This window comes from Sinocyclocheilus grahami, unplaced genomic scaffold (assembly GCF_001515645.1).
Source record: "Sinocyclocheilus grahami isolate Dianchi unplaced genomic scaffold, SAMN03320097.WGS_v1.1 scaffold3646.1, whole genome shotgun sequence".
NCBI classification, from domain to species: Eukaryota; Metazoa; Chordata; class Actinopteri; order Cypriniformes; family Cyprinidae; genus Sinocyclocheilus; species Sinocyclocheilus grahami.
The window spans coordinates 3,505-4,786 of NW_015508735.1; the positions used below are offsets into that span (position 1 = coordinate 3,505).

The 1,282-nt window shown below is 34.9% G+C and overlaps 1 protein-coding gene across 1 annotated transcript in view; it reads right to left on the bottom strand.

The window, feature by feature from the left end:
• The window catches only part of LOC107576411 (piezo-type mechanosensitive ion channel component 1-like), a gene marked incomplete at its 3' end in the record, with an annotated part of 2,830 nt that extends 2,677 nt beyond the window's left edge, over positions 1-153 (bottom strand). The window contains exon 1 of the mRNA XM_016262593.1: positions 140-153. Coding sequence (XP_016118079.1) covers positions 140-153 — 14 coding nt within the window. The remainder of the gene's footprint in view (positions 1-139) is intronic.
• Positions 154-1,282: the final 1,129 nt, after the last annotated feature.

A 1,282-nucleotide genomic window follows, 5' to 3' on the forward strand; every position in this document is an offset into this window, starting at 1 on the left:
TATATTAAAAAATACTTTCTAAGATGACAACTGATATGACGGTCAATATTACAACAAACCTATACAATTTGCATTCACAAATGAACCTAGTTTCACCTCAAAATAAGTGGTGTCCATAGACACAATATGTGTCAATTACCCATTGGTTGTCATAACAATAGCTTTACAGGCTTTTGTAGAAACTCTCGTAAGATTTAATTGCAACTTTACATTGCAGCCACCCAAAGATGGGATTTCTAACAATGTTTTTCCAACAACGCAGCAGTATAGGAGCAAAATGAGCACATGTGTGAACGTTTAACTTTTGCGAGAATTAGGAAAATGCAATAGCAGGCCCAGCTATTCTAATCATGGCAGGACTGTCAAAATACTATTTTTTTGTAGCTAAAAAAAATCCTTTCTGCTAAAGCATAAATGGGTAAAGAAGATCACTGGGATGTCCTCTAGAGCTACAATTGGTCACTGTTAAAGCAGAGCTTTTATTTTTGTTTTAAACAGAGCTTTGACCTTGTAGCAATATAGGCAAGGATTGGTTTTTTAAAACTCATTTGGGCTGAACTCAAGCCTTCAATTGAGAATGCATATACAGTGTGGAGAATTATGGGAACATATAAAAGACTTCTTTTACACAGAGCACATCACTTTAAAAACATGAATAGAAGAAATGAATCTATTAAGAAGCTTTATAGGGGAGTATAATTAGGTTCAATTATTGCTCCTTGCTAAGGTGTCGCTATTGTTATTGCTCATACTGTACTAATGCTCACCTCTAACTTTGGCGAGTAACTCATTCCACACCTTTTGTGCAACTAACAAACTTGTCATTCCTTCTTTCTTTCTTCTTTTTTTTCCAAGCAAGTATCAAACTGTAGATACTACTAAACATATGCTGTGGCAGGTCTGTTAGTTTGCAGATCTATTACTACAACACTTAGTCCTCACATCTACAGTATTTTGACACATTCATTTCAGAAATGACTCGAAGAACAATATTAGCAGTCCTAGAACTTTTATTTAAATTGTGAATAAATTATATACAAAAAAGCAAGCAAAGACTCCCCCTTTTAAGCTCTCAATCACTTCATTTAAGCACAATCTTCCACAGTTCTGCACTCGATAGTGGAGCTGAAGCACATCTCACGTAATTACCAAAACAATGTTCCTCTGCAAGTAGCTTGTAGTTTTATGCTTCATACCGCTAAGCGACCAAAAGTTAAACTAAGTGAAAATGAGAACTGTAGCTTTATTAAAATTTTAGGTAACTATAATAACCCTGCAATGC